The 18,003-nt window shown below is 35.9% G+C and overlaps 1 protein-coding gene across 8 annotated transcripts in view; it reads left to right on the top strand.

The window, feature by feature from the left end:
• Positions 1 to 18,003, top strand: part of TPK1 (thiamin pyrophosphokinase 1) — a 352,799-nt gene that overhangs the window by 68,007 nt on the left and 266,789 nt on the right. For 7 of the 8 annotated variants that reach the window (XR_003516359.2, XR_003516358.2, XR_003516360.2 and 4 more), the window contains one exon: positions 11,929 to 12,000. Coding sequence is in view for 3 of the 8 variants with exons in the window: in XM_027573183.2 (XP_027428984.1) it covers positions 11,929 to 12,000 (72 nt within the window). In the remaining 5 variants the exon portion in view is untranslated. Of the gene's footprint in view, positions 1 to 10,468; positions 10,489 to 11,928; positions 12,001 to 18,003 lie in introns of those variants that run through there. The other variant, XM_027573188.2, reaches the window with a different exon arrangement.

The following is an 18,003-nucleotide window of genomic DNA, read 5'->3' as shown; positions in this document are numbered from 1 at the left end:
ACATTTACAATTGCATTAAGAGGAATAAAAAGCCTAGGAATAAATTTAACCAAGGAGGTAAAAGACATGTACACTAAAAACTATAGTACTGTGATGAAAGTGGAGAAGACACAAATGAATGGAAAGAAATTCCATGCTCATGGGTTAGAAGAATTAATATTGTTAAAATTCCTCTTCTGTCCAGGGGAACATACAGATTTAATGCAATCCCTATCAAAATTCCAATGGCATTTTTCACAGAAATAGAATGAACAAACCAAAACTTGTATGGAACCATGAAAGACCCTCAGTAGTGAAAGTAATCTTGAGAGAAAGCTCAAGGCATCACATTCCCTGATTTCAAATTTTCAAATATAATCAAAACAATATAGTATTAGCATAAAAACAGACAAAAGGGTCAGTGGAAAGAATAAGGAGCCCAGAAATAAACCCATGCTTATGTAGTCAATTAATTCATGACAAAGAAGCCATGAATATAAAATGGGGGAAGGACAGTCTCTGCAATAAATAGTGTTGGGAAAACTGGACAGCCACATGCAAAAGAATAAAAAGGGACCATTATCTTACATCATATACAAAAAATAAACTCAAAACGGATTAGACCTAAATGTAAGACCTGAAACCATAAAACTCCTGAAGCAAACATAGGCAGTAAGCTCCTTGACATTGGTCTTGGTGATGATTTTTTTGAATCTGATACCAAAGCATTAGTTGGGACATCAAACTAAAAAGCTGTACAGCAAAGGATAGCATCACCAAAATGAAAAGACAACCTACTGAATGGGAGAAAACAATTGCAAATCTATGCAGAAAAGGGAACCCTTGTACTGTTGGTGGCAATATAAATTGGTGCAGCCACTATTGAAAATGGTATGGAGTTTCCTTACAAAATTAAGAATAGAATTACCAGATGACCTAGCAATCCAATTTATGGGTATTTATTCAAAAACAAAAATACTAAATCAGAAAAATATAAACAACTCCACATTTGTTGCAGCATTATTTATAATACCCAAGATATGGAAGTAACCTAAGTGTCTATTGATGGATGACTTGATAAAGAATTATGGTGTGTGTGTATATATATATGTATATGTATATATATACACACACACAATGGAATAACTGTATTTAGCTGTTGAATTTTAGAATAGAAGGTCACTGATGACTGAGACAATAGTTATTTCCAGGAGGTGGTGGGTTGAAAACCTTATTGAAGTGAGTTTTGCTGAAGACTGAAACAAAGAGATGGGGTAGAAGTGAAGGTAGATGGCAGAAAGACATCTAACTTATTCCTTAAACCAGGACCCTTTGCTAATGGAAGGGCACAATTTTTTATTATTCTAGTGCAACTGGGCTATATTGACTGGGTCACTCTTGGTGGGTAGAGCAAGAAATTTCTCAGGGAAGTATCTGTTTATGTCTACTCCTTACTTTCTCTGAAGCAGTTTCTTATATATGACTTACCAATGCTTAGTTTATTGCTAATTTGATGCTAATTTGATGATTTTGATATACTGGTGTGAAATATTTGTTCAGAGCTTTTTAACAGTTCTGCTTTTTCCACATGGAATTTATTTTCTCAAAGAATGAATTGACTTGACAGTTTTGATTTCCCTGTGCACGCTTGAAAAAAAAATCTTACTCTTAAATAAAGAAGTTTGTACAATATGAAAATAAAATTCAGTACCCTAGAGTTTTTTTTTTTTTTAAAGATTTTATTTATTTATTTGAGAGAGAGCGAATGAGAGATAGAGAGCACGAGAGGGAAGAGGGTCAGAGGGAGAAGCAGACTCCCTGCCGAGCAGGGAGCCCGATGCGGGACTCGATCCCGGGACTCCAGGATCATGACCTGAGCCGAAGGCAGTCGCTTAACCAACTGAGCCACCCAGGCGCCCAGTACCCTAGAGTTTTTATTGTTTAATTGAAATACTTTTAGGGATGAGATTTGTAATAGTAGTCCTGGGTCCTCTGACAACATAGCTGTTACATTTAATGACCTGCATATGTTTTGTGTAATACTCAATTTTATCTGATTTCCAGTAACATTTTTAAAACAGATCTATCATTAAACACTTGATAACTTGCTAATGCATTTCAGTAATTTTTTTTCTATTGTAAATTGTGTTTTATGTCAATGTATTTTCATTTAGAGTGCTGGTCTTCAATTCTTTTTTGATCTCATACCGTATTGGTTAAAGAAAAACCCCATTTATATTAATAAAGTTACAAATAATCATTGTGATACATACATAAAAATTTCAGAAAACAGCAATTAAAAATATTATAAATACGAAATAAACAGTATTTAAAAATAATGATGCTATTGGGGGTCATGGGAGGCTGTCATTTGAGTGTCCGACTCGATCTCATCTCAGGTCTTGATCTTAGGGTCATGAGTTAAATCCCATATTGGCCTAGCATGGAGCTTACTTAAAAAAAAAAAATGCTATTAATTATGGCTTTCTACTACCATTAGTTAGTATCTCAAGGCACCATACAAGTGGTTCTCAACTCTGATTACCTATTAGACTCTCTTATGGTGGTTTTGGAAAAATCATGATGCACAGGCCCAACTGCCAGCATGTTGAATCAGAATTTCTAGGGAAGGAGATTGGCTTTTTAAAAAAGTCTGTGATGCTGATATACAATGAGGTTGATATCTACTACTTTATATACTCAAGGGGAGATTTATTCATGTGTGGTAATTGATGTAAATCCAAAGTTTATATCTTAGTATCATCCTTTTTTCCTTCTCTCCTTCCTTTTCCTATTTTCCTATCATTCTTTCCCTCTTTCCCCTTTTTCCTCCCTCCCTCCACCCACCAGGGCCTTCTCAGAACTGGTAAGATTGTATTTAAAGCTTGAGAGCTAGTGTCAGGAGGTAAGAATGATTAATTCTGTTGTCTTCACGTACAATTATGCCTTTGCAGAATTTGTATTCAGTATGTGTTGAATATTTTAAAGCTGCTCGGCCATTTGTGAAGATTAGTTCATGTAAAAATGTGTCATTTTACTCTACAGGGCATGGGTAAACTCATATAATATATTGAGAGAGAAGTGAGTAAGAGTGCACTCCTTATGCCTTTGTGTGGAGCTAACACTTCTTCCTTAGGAAATCTCATTTATAATAGATAACTCATGATTACCTACTGCAAGGACAAGTGAAGTACTAGTGCTCCTCTACATGTTAAATATCATTAAGTCTTAGTTTCTTTTTCAATGAAAAAAAGAAAAAAAAACGTAAACCTTTTACCACCTGAGCTGTAAGACTGCATTTTTGAAATAATTGATTTAGAGATGTGAATAGGATCTACCTCTGTATGTATATTAACAGATCCAAAGTCAGAAATAGCAATATGATAAAGAGTTGGGGGATTTTGTACCCCACTTATATCAGTGGATAGATCATTCAGACAGAAAATCGATAAGGAAACATTGGCTTTGAAGGACATGTTAGCTGTACTTATATGTATAGAATGTTTTATGCAAAAGCAACAGAGTACACATTTTCCTCAAATGTACATGGAACATTTTCCAAGATAAATCATATGTTAGGTCACAAAACAAGTCTTAATAAACTTAATGATTGAAATTATATCAAGTTGCTTTTCTGACCACACTGGTGTCAAACTAGAAATTACATGAAGAAAACTGAAAAATTCACAATGCTTAGAGAGTAAGTAACATGCTACTGAACAATGAGCCAAAGAAGAAATCAAAAGAGAAACACCTTGAGACATATGAAAATGGAAATGTAACATACCAAAATTTATGGGATGCAGGAAAAGCAGTTCAAAGAGGGAAGTTCATAATGATGAATGCCTACCTCAAGAAACAAAGTCTCAGGCAACCTAACTACATCTCAAAAAACTAGAAAAAGAAGAAAAAGTGAAGCCCAAGGTTAGTAGAAGGAAGGAGTTAACTAAGACTAGAACAGAAATAAATGAAATAGAGACTAAAAAGATAACAGAAAAGATCAATGAAAGTAAGAGCTCATTCTTTGAGAAGATAAACACAATTGATAAACCTTTAGATAGACTCACCAAGAAAAAAAAGAGGATTCAAATAAAATCAGAAATGAAAGAGAAGATGTTACAGCTGGTACCACAGAAATACAGAGGGTAAGAGACTACTATGAACAGCTATATGCCAACAAATTGGACAACCTAAAAGAAATAGGTAAATTCCTAGAAACATAAAATCTACCAAGACTGAATAATGATGAAATACAAAATGTGAACCAATCAATTACTAGTAAGAAGATTGACTCAGTACTCAAAAACCTCCCGACAAACAAAAGCCAGGACCAGAATGGCTTCACAGTTAAACAATCAAAGAAAGGTAATATCAATCCTTCTTAAAATCTTAAAAAAAAAATAGAAGAGGAGGGAATTCTTCCAAACTCATTTTACAAGGCCAGCATTACCCTTATACCAAAACCAGACAAGGATGCCACAAGAAAGGAAAATTACAGGCTAATATCCCTGATAAACATAGATGTAAAAATCCTCAATAAAATATTAGCACATTGAATTCAACTATATATTAAAGGATCATACACAGTGATCAAGTGGGATTTAGTCCAGAAATGGAAGGATGGTTCATTCATAGATCAGTCAACATGGCACACCACATTAACAAAATGAAGGATAAAAATCCTAAGATCATCTCAATAAGATGAAAAAGGATTTGACAGAATTTAACATCCATTTATATAAAAACTCAAGAAAGTGGGTATAGAGGAAACACTTCAACATAATAAAGGCCATATATGACAAGTAATACCACCCTCAACTGTGAAAAGCTGAAAGCTTTTCTTCTAAGGTCAGGAACAAGACAGGGACGCCTATTCTTGCCACTTATATTAAGCATAATACTGGAAGTTCTAGACATGGCAGTTAAGCTTCTTGAAAAAGAAATAAAGGCATCCAAGTTGGAAAGGAAGAAGTAAAATTATCAAAATTTGCAAATGACATGATATTATATATAGAAAACCATAAAGACTGCACCAAAAAACTGTTAGGACTAATAAATTCAGTAAAAGTTGCAGGATTAAAAATCAGTACACAAAAATTATTTCATTTCTATACACTAATAATTGGCTATCAGAAATTCAGAGAATAATCCCATTCATAATTTCATCAAAAAGAATAAAGTTACCTAGGAATGAATTTAACCAAGAAGGTGAAAGATCTGTATATTGGGAACTGTAAGACACTGATGAAAGAAACTGAAGAAGACACAAATAAATGGAAAGATATTCCATGCTCATGGACTAGAAGAGTTAATATTGTTAAAAAGGTCCATACTACTCAAAACAATGTACAGATTTAACTCAATCCCTATCAAAATTCCAAAGGCATTTTTCACAGAAATAGAACAGACTATCCTAAATTTTGCAGAAGCACAAAAGACCCCGCATAGCCAAAGCAATTTTGATAAAGAACAAAGCTGGATACATCACAATCTCTGATTTCAAAATATATTACAGAGCTATGGTAATTAAAACAGTATCATATTGGCATAAAAACAGACACGTAAGTCAATAGAACACATTAGAGAGGTCAGAAATAAATCCATACATACATGGTCATTAATCGATGACAAAGGAGCCATGAATATACAGATGGGGAAAATGCAGTCTCTTCAATAAATGGCGTGAGGAAAATGGACATCCACAAGCAAAGGAATAAAACTGGACCACTATCTTACACTATACAAAAAAAATAAACTCAAAATGGATTAGAGATTCGAACATAAGACCTGAAACCATAAAACTCCTAGAAGAAAACGTAGGTAGTAAGCTCCTTGACATAGGTCTTGGTGCTGATTTTTGAATCTGATGCCAAAAGCATGAGTTGGGACATCAATCTAAAAATCTGTACAGCAAAGGATAGCATCACCAAAATGAAAAGACAGCCTACTGAATGGGGGAAAACAATTGCAAATCATATGTCTGATAAGGGACTAATATCCAAAATATATAAAGAATTTGTACAACGCAATAGCAAAAAAGAATCCAATGAAGAAATGGGCAGAAGACCTTTATTTTTTTTAGAGTTTATATTTTAAGTAAACTCTACATCCAACATGGAGCTCAAACTTAGAATCCTGAGATCAAGAGTCACATGTTCTACCAACTGATCCAACCAGGTACCCCTGAATAGACCTTTTCAAGAGAAGACGCATGGATGTCCAACAGGTACATGAAAAGATGGTAAATATCAGTAATCATCAGGGAAATTCAAAACTACCATAAGATGATGACCTTGTGCCTGTTAGAATGGCTATTATCAAAAAGACAAGAAATAACAATTGTTGGTGAGGATGTGGAGAAAAGGGACTCTCTTGCATGTTAGTCACAATATAAATTGGTGCAGCCACTGTGGAAAATGGTATAGAGATTCCTCAGAAAATTAAGAATAGAGCTACAATAGACCCAGCAATTCCACTTCTGGGTATTTATCCAAAGACAACTAAAGCACTGATTTATAATTTAAACAGCTATAAACATCTCCATTTATATTGCAGCATTATTTACAATAGCCAAGATAAGGAAGCAACCTAAGTGTCCACTGATGGATGAATGGATAAAGAAATTTTGATGTGTATGCATACATATGTATATTATATATGTACATATGTATATATTATATATCTATATAATGTAATTATTCAGCTATAAAATAGAATGAAATCTTGTCATTTACTGCAACACGGATGGACCTTGAGGTCATTATGCTAAATGAAATAAGCAAAAGAAAAATTCCGTATGAGGTCTTCTATATATGAAATGTAAAACAAAACAAAACCTAGAGATACAGAGAACAGATTGGTCGTTGCCAGAGGTGGGTATGGTGGGGAGGGAAATTGGTGAAATGTTTTCTTCTTCTGTTTAAATAAATTGGATTTAAAACAATCTAATTCTCATTTTGGAATTCTGAAATAAAAAGAAATTGGATTGCTTGGTATTTGCTGTTCTATTGTCCTTGCACTTCTTAACTAAAAGAAAATCTTGATATAATATAGTTCTCCACAATGAAATAGAATTATCTTTGCCTTCTGTTGCAGTGGGCTTTTTTCTTGGCTTTATACGTGAAGTCCAAACAGACTTTTGGGCTCTAATGACCCTTGTTGGAGTAATTGCCGAATCATTATTTTATGGAATAGTTTTTAGTTCTCTTTTCCTTGCTCCAGGACTTTAAAAAATTTATACTTTTTTTTTAAACAGCTTTATACTTACAGAAAATTGAAATAGTAAAGAGAATTCCCATATAATTAATGAATCAGTATTAATACATTATTATTTATTATTAGTTGCATCATTTATTCAAATTTCCTTAGTTTTTACCTAATGTAATTTTCCTTTCCTGGGTCCCTTTCATGTACCGTGCTGTATTTAATTATCCTATCTTCTCAGGATCCTGTTTGTATCAATTTCTCTTTGTACTTCAGGATTTCCAGGTACCTTTGGAGCACTTGGGTTTGATATATCCAGGATCAGGCATCTTCCATCTTCTGCCATAATTGAAACCCTTTTGAAAAAGCAATTCTAAGTCTTAGGAAATAATGCTTGTAACAAACTTAACTATGTTACATATCAACAGGCAAAATATAGAATGTTACATAAGTGTAATATGATGTGATTAAATTATAGTTCCTGCTGTTAAAAAAAACAAACCTAGTACTAGTGATTTAACGTTTGAAGAGTTGACAAGTAGTCTACATTGTTCTCTGTTCTTTAAAAGGGAAGGTATTATATATTTTTGTAAAGAAAAAGTTCTCTTGCATTTGAAATCATGTTCCCTATTCTTACATTTCTCTTTGAGATTGCCTTAGGATACTTGATTTAAAAATTTGTTGTCTTTATAGTATAACGAGGAAGTTCTTCACAGCCTTTTCTTAAATCTGTTTGTGTATCCCAGAACTACATCATTGTCATAGCTTGAGAAATACTTGAGATAATACTATTCATTTCCTTATTTCCATGTTCCTGACTTTCTCTCTTTATATAAATTTCTGTAAATTTAGAGCCAAAGGCAGTGTCCCATGATTTAGTACCCCATAGTGTTGTGGAGTTCCAGTAACTACACTAAACTGTTTAGTTACAATAGGTAGTTTGGATGCTCCTTTTTCTGCAACCTATGGATTAGTAATCATGAGGGCTTTGAGTTGAATATCAAACTCACTTCATCGAGTTAAAATGCCATAGGAGAGTGGATGAGAAGAGGAAAGAGTATCAGTTCCTAGTACCTAAGTATTTGTAGATAGAACGAGATTAACATATATATGTTAAAGATAGAAATTGCTGCAGTAGTTAATTTTTGATTATTAATAACTTAATCTTAATTGTACTATACGTTTTCATTCTGCATCATTCTTTTCAAAAATGCCTTCACAGATACTACCTTAGTGAAAGTATTGGTTTAGAGGAGCAGTAATGTGGATAATAAAGCCTTTCCCCCTCATCACACTGCTCTTTGAGCCACAAAAATGCTGAGTTTACATATCAAAGAATCTGTGCTGGAAAGTGGTTTCATTCCTTAATTTAAATATACATATCATATTGTTGAATACCTTTTTTAGCAAATGTTAAAGGACCATTGGTTTATCCAAATTACTACCCAGATTACTATTGCCATTAACATCATATTGAGCCCTTACCATGTGTCAGGCTGTGAATTTTTTAAAGAAAAGATTTATTTGAGAGAAAGGCAAGTGGGAGGGGAGGGGGAGGGACAGAATCTCAAGCAGACACCCTCCCACCCCCCAGTGAGGCGTCCCATGGGGGGAGGCAGGGAACGGGGGGTTGGATGTCACCGCCCTGAGATCATGACCTGAGCCAAAATCAAGAGTGGGATGCTTAATGTACTGAGCCACCCAAGCGCCCCCCAGGCTATGAATTTTTCATATTGATGTTCCATCCGTGTTGAATGAATGAATGAATGAATGGGCAAAAGTTTTCCTTCCTGCATTTTGATGCATGCCTGTTCCTCTTTAAAATCCTCTTCTAATTCCTATCTAGATTGTCTCAGCCCAGCCTGATCATTAATTAAAATTTAGTTTCTCTCTATAGGATAGGGAAAGCCCAAATAATAGTGATGTAAAATTAGTTTTCTTCACATAAAAGAAGTCTGTAAGCAGGCAGTGAAGTGGTAGAATGGGAGGCTTGCTTCATGGAGTCATGGGGGACCCAGGCTCCTTCAGGCTGTTGCTCTTGTTTTGGTGATCCTAGGTGGCTGCTAAAATTTTATTCAGCAGTTCCTCAGTCCTTGATCCAGATGGCAGGATGGAGAAAGACAAGAAGTAGAGGATCGAGCCCCTTCTGTTTTAAGGAGACTCCCCACAAGTAACTTATAAAGGTCTAGTACAAGTCTCCTTGGCCAGACTTAATCTTAAAACCACATTTTGCTGCAAAGGAGTCTGGGATATATAGTTTTTCACCTGGACAGTAATGGGCCCAGTAAAACAAAAAACAGAAAGCAAAACGAAGTAAAAACCAAAAATGAAACAAAATGAACGCCCCGCCCCCCTCAGGATTCTGTTGTTAAGAAGAGAAAGAATATCATGAGGCTGTTGTGGTCTCTGCTACAATCATTCACAGTAATGCTGCCCAGAGGAGCATCCTGGATTCCCTTTACCTCTTGACAAGTGGTTTTGCCAATTCTCAAACCTCCTGTCATCACCGTCTTAACTTGTTTATGCCTACTCCTGCTTCCCCTCTCCAGAATTAGTGGGAAAAGTCCTGAAATTAGAGATGGACCTGATGATGTCCTCTAATTGCTAGTGAACTCCAAATGAATTTGTAGTTTTAAAATTGTGGACTGTCACCTTCCGTAATCCACTTCTTAGAGTGGTTGTTTTGAAATGGTTCACATTGTACTCTTAATTCCATGTTCTCACTTTGGTTTTGTTTACTTACAAATAAATCAGCCATACTTCACCTCTGCCTCGGTGCTGTGTGTCTCTATGTGTCTTCATGTACCTCCATCTGAGTAGGTATTGATTTTCATCCATAGGATTTAAGTCTGAGGAGGGCCGCAAGCTCAACGGTGCCTGAACAGAGTATTTTGTGCTCTATAAATGCCTGCTAAATGAATGAATGAATCCCAGCCTTTCTTCCTCTTCTCTTCAGAATAAAAGATTTTTTCTATATTTAAAGAATCTTCTCTTGACTTTGCTGCCATTTTCCCTTCATTTCTCACAGTTCACTTTTTATTTTTTAACAAGCAGCATTCTCCTGGTTTACTAACTCCTTGTTCTCTTCCCTGTCTTGAGGCTCACTCTGTGACTTCTCAGATTTTGCTTTGAGATTTCCCCTTCTCAAGGGCCTTTTCTGGTTGTTTAGTCTCTGTGACATCTCCAGAGCATGCTGCGTTATTGACAGCACATTAGGGGAAATACCCTCTCCCTTCTTGTACCTTTCTCATTTTTACTTCCGCATTTCCTTTGTTGATGTCCTTCAGCTCAGTGGTGAGCCAAACGGTATGATGTCCCTTCCTCCTTTGTTCTTTAGTGTCTGCCCCTTCTTTGCAGTATCTTAGCAGCTAGGCTGCTCTTGGACCTTGGCTGCTATTTCTGTATGCACTATTACCAAATAGACACAAATTGCTTTTAGTACTCATTTCTGCATCCCTTTTAAATACTTCCTGGGTACCTCAACTTAAACTCCTCTGTCTATTTAAACAGTACGTCTGAAATCTGGGATGCTGGTCCCTGTCTTGGTTTCCTGTCATTAGGGCATTGCTTCTGAAACTGCATGCTGGTAACCCTAATGGCGAAGGATAGCAATTTCCTGTGTGGTGTTTTCCTTGACTGCCCCTTCCTTTATTCTTTACACCTTTTTTTTTTCCTTTTAAGATCAAGTTCAGAAATCTGCATTTCACAAAGATTTCTAGGGTGACATCAGACCTTACTGACTCTCTGGGCTTTGAAGTCCTGCCACACTCATCTGTTTATTACCTGGTCCTCTTCATATACTTGTGTTGTATTGTATTGTAGAATAAATCCTCTTTATTATAAATGTTTTATCTCATAGATACTCTGTAATCTTATTCCTCTTTGTACTCTCAGTGCCTGCTATGTAATCAACACTTAAGAATGTGTGCTATGGATGATGGCATCCCCTTTTCATTTCCTTATCTTGTTCCATTTCTAACACTGAGATTGCTTAAAAAATTAATTTTTCTTATCACCAAACAAACATTTCTCTTCCATAAATGAAATGGAGTACTTGGACTGAGCTGAATGAATGACAGGTTTTCAACAGCCTGATTGCATTTTGCTTTGCACTATTTTTAGTACATTATAAAGGGCCTAGAATGACTGTTGGAGAATTAACTTTTCTCTGTCTTTTGAGTGTCTTCATCTTTTGAGTGCCATCTAAAAACTTGGAGTAAAAGATTCATGAAAAGAGCTAGTGGGATTCTGTGCATACCAAAGTTTTGTGTGGGGAGGAAAGAGAGACGGGGTAGGAGAGAGAAAATGAATAAATGAGAATGAGTGTGAAAACACGTGCCCTCCAGGCCCCACTACTTGGTAAATAATGCTAGGATGTTGTTGGACCAGCCAGATAGAAGACTAGTTGTGTCAAAGGGGTGGATATCTCATAAGGATGAGAATTCATTTTAAGACCATTTTTGTTCCTCATCCCCTACAAAAAGAAGCTTACCCAGTTGTTTTTATGATAAATTGTTTTTATCATCAATTCCTCAGCAATATAGTAATGTTGGGCAGACATATTGGATAAAGTAGATCAGTTAAACTATGTTGTCTTTTAAAATTAAAGTATAAGAAATTAGTTGTAGTTGAAATTTAGCTCTGTGGAGATTGAAAATCTGGACTAGTGGAGTGTGATTCTAGTCTCAAATGAGGGGAACAGAGGACTCTGTTCACGTACTTATTTTACTACTTTTATTTCCATAGGGAAGTTGAAATACTGCCTTGTGGTTCTGAATCAGCCTCTGGACAAATGTGTTCGTCATCTTTGGAGCAAAGGTAATCTTAATTAGCATTTATAATTCTTTACTTTCTTAATCTATTTAGGACTAATATAACTATTAAATATTCCAGAATATAACTACAGTACCAAAAAGTGGAACTTATAATGAAGTGATATAATTATTGAATTATCAGAAGAATGGATCTGCTCTGTTAAGTAGTTTCTATGGGTGGTTTCCACAGGATGGATCCCCCAAGGACAGAATTACAATGTAGCATCACTATGCGTATTTCATATATCAGCTATGTGGATGTTATCCTGAGTACTCACTGTTCGTTGAAGTGTAAATAGTTTTGACACCAGCAACAATAAAAAGCATCCTTAAGCCTCACTCATCCTAGTATCCAGCAATAAGACATCTGCAGGGTGACCAGATCGGCAAAAAAAAAAAAAAAAGACAGTATATTAGAATCTCAAGGGATGCTGGAAAATATAAATATGCAGTAGTTTTGCAGAATTAATACTTTTGTGGGTTTTCCTGTAGGAAACAGACTTTATTAACTTTTTTACATTATTCTTTGATTTTTATACCATTAGCTCTAGGCAAGAAAATAGTATTAAATATCATTTACTGTTTTGAACCTCTGCTCTTCCATGAAATCTTGAGCTTTTTTCAAAGGGATACTTCTTTTAAGGTTAGCAATATAAATTTTAAGCCAAATTAGATAGGCAGAAGAACGTGATTCTTGATATATTGATGCATATTCCAGATGATTCTCTCTTATTGCAGAATTCTTTTGTATCCTCAGCATCAAGGCTATGTGTCTTAGAATGCAAATCTGTTACGTCAGTAAGCTCACATCTGTGGAGAGGTAGTTGTGATACTAGAGGGAACAGATCATTATGGATGACTTTGTATAATGAATTTTTCTTGTCCTATGGGTGATTACCATGAAAACACTTTATTCTAAATTTAGCTCTCTTTATGTTAGCCAACTGAAAATGTCACATTATTATTGCACTGGAAGTTGGAAAGCTGTTTAGACAGTAACTTCACTTTTCTAGAACTTCTCACTTGCTTGTAATTAGGTGGTTATTCAGGTGCCATCAGAAAGGTCTTTTTGTTGTCACGTCAGTGCCTAGTGCTGTGTCTGGCACATAATTGCTTAGTAATTATAACCAGTGAAAGTGAATTTAATATGATTCATATTCCTGATAAATACCAAAGTAAACTGATTAGGCACATCCTTTTTATCTGAACTTATTACCAGGTCTTATTATATTTTTAGGAGAGTGTGTGACTGCTGTGTTTTATTGCACATCTTAAAAATAGACAAAATAATCATTGATGAGAATGACTGGAAACCTTGGGTAGGGAAAACTACATCTAGGAAGTCTCATTTTGGAAGGTGAAGGATCCTATTTTGTCCATACTGTGAAACAATGTAGATTTTTGAGCTGACTGAAGTTTCTGATTGCATTTGTTTCCTGCAGTGAATTGAATTTGAAAAAGTTTCATGCTGGACATACAACCAACTATTTATTTGATTTGCATAAAAAAATGAACAGTAGGCCAGTCTGTATACATGGAGAGAACTAAAAATATTTAAATGTGACATGGACTGCAATGGTTAGATAAATCTCATTTCCAAAATAACTTTTCTTTAGGTTATTGAAATGTACTTTCATATATACGTCCAGGATAATTTTTGGCTCTCTGGAGCCATTAACCATTATAAAAAGTGGGTCTGTTCCTAAGTACTGAGAAAAGGTAGAATAGGAGTTTTGTGGTTCTCACAACAGAAGCTGTGATTTTTTTTGTTTGTACTGTACTGTTTTGTGTTGTGCTTCCAAATAAAACTTAAAAAAAAAAAGAAGGTATTGGGCGACTGAGTGGCTCAGTCTGTTGAGTGTCCAACTTTTGATTTTGGCTCAGGTAATGATCTCAGGGTTGTGAGATTGAGCCCTGGGAGGGCTCCACACTCCTCGGGAAGTTGGCTTGAGATTCTCTCTCCGTCTCCCTCTGCCTCTCCCCTCCTGTGTCTGCGTGCACACTGTCTCTCTAAAATAAACCTTTTAAAAAAAAAAAACTGGGTATTATGGAGGGCACTTGTTATGATGAGCACTGGGTGTTGTATGAATCACAGAATTCTGCTCCTGAAACCGATATTGCACCATATATTAACTAACTAGGAGTGATCCTGAAGTGTAGTTAAAGAGAGGAATAAGAGCACCTTAATGATAGTTATCCTTCTCGGGAGCCTGAGCAGCAGCCTTTGTGCTGTGGTATCCTTAGTGAAACAAAGTCACAGGGGAAAAAAAGTCCCAACAGATTCTAGTTCTACACTAACTAGATGGTGGACTCCCACCTAAAACCTAGAAAACATCAGTAGAACATCCTCTCTACATAGCTCTCCAGGGGCAAATGCGACATGTTGCATTTCTTTTCTTTCGGTTCTTTAGATCAAAGTACTCAGGAGTTAGATGGCTTTCCCTGAAATGCAGACATTGTCCTGTTCAGCAGCTCTTCCTAGCAATTTGTAATGAGAAATGAAGGTTTCTCTATGGTGGTTTTTCCTCTATTTCAGTTCAGTTTACAGCTAATCCATTTAGTGTGAAAGACTTCTGAAAGAACAGGCTGGGGAAGCAACCAGAGAAACATGGTGAAGTTCACATTTTCTCCCACATTGTATTGTGTTGTGCCCTTCAGAATTTAGAAGCATTTTTTTTTACCTGGGTTCTATTTTAAACCCTGTATACTGTGATGTGTTAGATAAGTACTAGTGTTTCTGTGTGTATTAAATGTCCAACTTTGTTTAGTGGCTTCTCCCTTGTAATTGGGTGTTTCAAAGCCAGCTACATCTGGAGGTTTATTTAATCGACTGTAGATGAGTTGAACATTTCCACTGGTTAGTGTTTGTGTACAATGATGGATTAAAAAATATCTTGAACTTTTCTGTAGTATTAGTCTTTGGGGGAAGCTGAGGCTCTCTGAGCTTTTAGTTTTACAAGAGTATCTGCTTGGAGTCTTTGGAAAAAAGCTGCCACGGGGAGGCAGAAAAGATAGAGGGTATAACCAATGGGTTCTTTACCTCACTAGGAGACAAATGTTTGAGAGAAAATCTGGTCCACATTCTTTGTATGTCTAGAGTTCACTTGTGATGTTTAGTCAACCTGAATGGTAACAGAGGAGAAAACCTTAGGGCAAAACACTTGTTTAAGCTACTAGAAGTGGAACAGTATTGGGAGGAAATACTCTATTTTTGAACATGTTTAGTGGAACTGAACAGTGTGAATTGTTTGATTCATCTAATGGCAGAATCTCGATGGAAATGAAACAGTGATACCTTCTAGTAAGGCTTCCTTGCGATCTAAATAGTTACCATGAATTTAGTTTTTAGGAATAAGCTGGTTAAGACTACCTGGATGGGTAGAATAGCATGTACATTTTTGTCATTTGAGTATATTGAGGCAAAGACCTAGCAGATATGTTATCTGGGAAAATGCTAGGCTTTAGGGTATTTGGATTTTAGTTAGGATGATCTGGGAGGCATCGGTTCTAGTAATGAGTAGCTTAAGTCATTAGACCTAAGAATCCTGTAATAGTTAAGCTTATCACAGTTTATTCAACTACCAAATTGACACCATTTGTGTCATTTTCTGTGCTTAGTGTTTTGCAGAACTTATGCTTTGATCACATTTAAGTGAATATTGAGCCAAAGATCCGATGAGCAATTTGCATACTTCGTTCAGGTCCATTAAGTAAAACAGTTATGTACAAGCTGTGGTCCCTGTAAATAAGGCTGGCAGAAAAGATCTGTCCCAGTCATAAAGAGACATTTGGGAGACTACAAAAAGATTATTTAATATAGAAGACATTTCGGTATATTAGTGGCACAAAACAAAGTGATACGAGACCAGAGACCTATTTTACCATTCCCATTCCCAAGATGATGGTCCATGTCTATTGAATGAGATCTTTTATCATTCTGGTTATTATAATACAAATATTATCAGATACTTAGGACTTCTGTGTTATTTTCATTCCCAGAATTCCCTCTTATGCCTTTGTGTTTTTATAACCATATAATATCCCAGAGAGTGTAGGGAATTTGTACCACAATTTCAGTACTTAATATTTGAAATACATTTGGAGCGCTCTGGGTGCTCAGTCGGTTAAGCGTCTGACTCATGATTTCAGCTCAGGTCATGATCTCACAGGTTGTGAGATGGAGCCCCACGTTGGGCTCTACACTCAGCAGGGAGTCTGCTTGAGATTCTCTCCCTCTCTCCCTCCCAACACTCGTGATCCCTCTCTCTCTCTAAAATAAATAAATCTTTAAGAAAATATTTGAAATACATTTATAAATCTTCTGCTATACTTCCTAATTCTGTGGTACTTTATATAAACTGCTGCACTTGATATTCTAAAGAAAGGTCATTTTTAAATATCAACTTTCACAGCATAGCATTTTCTAATATGTTTACTGAAAGGCAAAAAACCCCCTCCATTACTTTGTTTTTTAATCCATATTTTTATGAGCATGGTATGTGTCAAGCAATATACAAGGACTGGGATACCAGTGAGAAAGACACAGGCCCTTTTCTTAAAGTGCTTACAATCTAGTGTCTGATGTACCCATTCCCAGTGTATATTCCACATAGTCACTGTAAAGTGTATTATTGTGAGGGACTGATTTGTTTTCCCCAAAATCATATGTTGAAGCCCCAGTGTGATATTTGGAGATAGTGCCTTTAAAGAGGTAATTAAGATTAAATGAGGTCTTAGGTGGGGTCCTAATGCAATAGGAGTGGTGTCCTTAAGAAGAAGAAGAGACACCAGGGTTGGGGCTCTGAGAATAGGCCTTCATGAGGACACAGTGAGAAAAGGTGCCCATCTGCAAGCCGTGGGGAGAGTCCTCAGGAGAAACCAGCTCTGCTCACACCTTAAGTTTAGACCTCTAGTCTCCAGAACTGTGAGAAAATAAATTTCTATTGTTTAAGTCATCCAGTCTATGGTATTTTGCTCTGGAAGCCCTAGCAATCTAATGCAGTTGTATTCAAGGCTTCTTGGCAAGTGGAGAATTGTTTTAACTCTGTTTTCTATTAAATAGCATTGATCTCAAAGGTCCTTTTTATTTGTAAGCCTGGTGCCAGGTGTTCTTATAGGCAGTCTTCACCTTACTGCAGTATGTTGTAGTTTCAGTCCCTTACTGGTAGGCATTGAAATTCAATGCTGAATAGCCTCAGACTGATATTGGTCCTTGTTTACAGAAGACATTTCAGTGACTTCAGAAAAACAGTGGAAATGTCATATATATTAGACATGAATTTGATGGATATAAATAAATTTGGGAAATAAATTTTGGACACCTTAAACACAGGACAAAGTATAGATCAAACAGAGCAAAACACAAATTTAAATAACTCAATTGTCAATGATTATTTTGGGCATTAATTTATTACCCTGTATATATGTATTTGCTTTTCTTATTAAACATCAATTAGAAAGTTTCTTTGCATTACTTTGGGACCATTATAAACCTCAGTCAGGATATTTTGTAGGTCATTTGACTTCAAGGCCAGCCTTAAATGGGTTTTTTTCCCTCCTCCTTCATCGGATGTAGTTTTTACAAGATGTGGCCTGTTTGCGGTATGGTGGCCAGCCCTGTTGCAATAGATTTGTTCATTGAGTAGTAAATAAGGAATTACAAATCCCACCACAGGACTCTTGGTGAAACTGTTGGTATTAGGTAAGATCATTTAGGGATGGAAGGATGTTTTAGGTGAGGGAGACAGTAGTTTTTAAACAAAGACTTAAATGTGTTTACAAAGAAGGGTTGTTTCTGTGCATGCTTTATTTTGTTTTTATAGTTTTGTGTTTCTGACTTGATAACAGACATGTAATTCTTTTTAAGATTTTAAGTAATCTCTACAACCAATGCAGGGCCCAAACTCGTAACCCCAAGATGAAGAGTTTCATGTTCCACTGACTGAGCCAGCCAGGTGCTCCCAGACATATAAATGGTTAAGATATGTTATTTGCTTTTTAATATGTA

This window comes from Zalophus californianus, chromosome 12 (assembly GCF_009762305.2).
Source record: "Zalophus californianus isolate mZalCal1 chromosome 12, mZalCal1.pri.v2, whole genome shotgun sequence".
NCBI lineage: Eukaryota > Metazoa > Chordata > Mammalia > Carnivora > Otariidae > Zalophus > Zalophus californianus.
Note: the sequence above shows the minus strand (reverse complement) of the source record. Positions and strands in the feature narration are given on the sequence as shown.